The sequence below is a fragment of the Austrofundulus limnaeus genome, unplaced genomic scaffold (genome assembly GCF_001266775.1).
Source record: "Austrofundulus limnaeus strain Quisiro unplaced genomic scaffold, Austrofundulus_limnaeus-1.0 Scaffold14, whole genome shotgun sequence".
Taxonomy (NCBI): Eukaryota; Metazoa; Chordata; class Actinopteri; order Cyprinodontiformes; family Rivulidae; genus Austrofundulus; species Austrofundulus limnaeus.
This window is the reverse complement of record NW_013952416.1, coordinates 3,174,437-3,176,856: the sequence shown is the minus strand read 5'-3', so window position 1 is coordinate 3,176,856 and position 2,420 is coordinate 3,174,437. Positions and strand designations below refer to the sequence as shown.

At 38.5% G+C, this 2,420-nt stretch overlaps 1 protein-coding gene across 1 annotated transcript in view; it reads left to right on the top strand.

The window, feature by feature from the left end:
- The first annotated feature begins 2,069 nt into the window (after nucleotides 1–2,069).
- The window catches only part of elac1 (elaC ribonuclease Z 1), a 5,970-nt gene continuing 5,619 nt past the window's right edge, over nucleotides 2,070–2,420 (top strand). The window contains exon 1 of the mRNA XM_014002713.1: nucleotides 2,070–2,290. Coding sequence (XP_013858167.1) covers nucleotides 2,134–2,290 — 157 coding nt within the window. The 5' untranslated portion in view covers nucleotides 2,070–2,133. The remainder of the gene's footprint in view (nucleotides 2,291–2,420) is intronic.

The window sequence follows — 2,420 nt, the reverse complement described above, 5'->3', positions numbered from 1 at the left end:
TTAACAAAACAAAAGACAAGAACATCTAATCCCTCTAGAACAACAGTTTATATAGATACTTTATGAAAACTTTACACGAAAGATTTTTTGGTTTGCATTTATTTACTTTTTTGGCAGCACTCAGGGGCAGAGGGTGTGGCCATGGCCACCACAGACAAATCTTTGGCCACCCCGTTGGTCACCCTGCTGCACACACCCCTTCCACAGTGAAACAACCTTTAGGGGTATAATAATCTTCCTGAACAGTTGGTGGCAGTGTTTAACAGTTTGAAACATCACCAAGCTCTATCACTGAAGAAGAAGTGATGTTTTCTTTATATACAGAACATACTGTATACCTATGTAATCTGAGTTATGGTGTCAACTTTTGGACTTATAGTGACAAAGGTTTCTTTTTTTCACAATAAAAGTGTCATTTTATGTTATGAAGGCTGTATGATGTTTGGTTATGAGTAGACCTATCACTAAATCAGAAAAAGTGAAACAGCCCTCTAAACTGACTGTTGGTGGTTATCAGTATTACACATATTCATTGGGTAAAATTATTAATATTAGTTTTAAACATGCAGTTAAGGGTCTTCATTGTTTGGCACGATGACATGTTACAACTAAAAATAAATCATTAAACAATAAAAAGTTTAAAAAAAGGCACCCCTATAGTCATTGGATATGATAAATTGTGTCACATTAATTAAGCTTATCTCAGCTAAAACTGTGAGTTTAAAACAGGATGATGGAACTAGTTTAATGAAGAATCTGTCTCGGAAGTAATTATTAAATCAAGTGTTAATTTGTGTAGGTAAAAGTATGTTTAACAACCTGGTAAAATACACAAGAATGCAGGAAATGGCATCTATTTCATTCAAACTTTTCTGGGGGAGAACCCCCCAGACCCCCCAACAGTGTGTGCCCCCCAACTTTTAAAATGGTTCTGCACCCATGTTAATAAGGTAGTCACTGCCTGTATAAGGTCATAAGGGAATGACCAAAACACAAAGATCTGCAGAAACTTTCAAGTAAAGAATGATGTCATTTTCCTGGCCACCCGTGTGAGTAGTGGTCCCCGTCTGGCCACCCCTGAGAAAAATGTCTAGCTCCGCCACTGGCAGCACCTCCCTTATACTGTATAATTATATCCCTGCTAAGAAATAATACTTTTGACTTTTAGCTAAATGCTCACCTCTTATTTTTGGAGATTGAAAGTTCTTGCTTGCTRAAGTTAAACATGTTGCATTTATTGTTAAAATACAAGAGTTGAAGTACTGTCTTTATTTAATAATTACACAAGCACACATTCTTGAATGGCTAAAATCTACAGTTAGACTTTTATTTTTTATACACTCAATGAACAATGAAACACACAATAGTGTTGACTCTATACTCCTTTCTCTAACTGCATATGTGTAATGTACTCTACACAGTGTAAACATAAACCTCAGAGTGTTGTATAAGAAGAACCCTGTAATCACCCCTCCTTGAAGTTACTGAACATGGTTGCTTTTCTCCATGTTCCCAACACGCTGCAGACACCTGAGAAATTACTTGCCAGCTGTATGAACATAAAGAACGCTTATTTTGTTTAACATTAAGTGACTGCAGTATTTAGTATGCAGCTTTTTCTCTGTGCAGCTTCAGGTTGTGACATGTTCAGTTTTCTTTTTGGTGTTTTTGTTGGACATGTTTAAAGGTGACTCCAGAAATGCTATCTGTTGTTAAAAACACATTTACCATCGTTATGTTGACTGTAACTATTATATTGTGGTTCATTAGTAAAATGTGTCTCATTGAAGTTGGCGTCTGTGTAACGCTTTTATTTTTGATACACATTTCAGGGCAGATAATATATTTGTGCTGCTTTTACATAGTTAATGTATTCAAACCGCAGAATAAAATCTATTGGACACTGACTTGTCTGCTTTTTATTTTCATTCTCACGGATTTACTGTAACTAGTTAATTTTTTAATGTATACCTTTTTTTATTTGTGAAGAAAATGCTCAGCTGATTGAACACCAARAGACATGCGCTTTGTGATCCGTCGCTTATGCGACGTCATCAAGATGGGACGCTGGCGTGTTTAGAAAGCAGTGAATTTTTTTTTTTTTCCGAGACACTTTTCTGTAAACCTGTGAGGATGTCTATGGACATGACGTTCCTCGGAACCGGTTCGGCCTACCCGTCTCCTCACCGCGGTGCCTCGGCTCTGGTTCTGCGGACGGACGGGGAGTGCTGGCTGTTTGACTGCGGAGAGGGAACCCAGACCCAGCTAATGAAGAGCCAGCTCCGAGCCGGTGAGTCACTTCAGTCCGGAGGAGCTACTTCAGCACCTCCGCTGAAGAAGTTTAACACACACACACACACACACACACACACACACACACACACACACACACACACACACACACACACACACACACACAC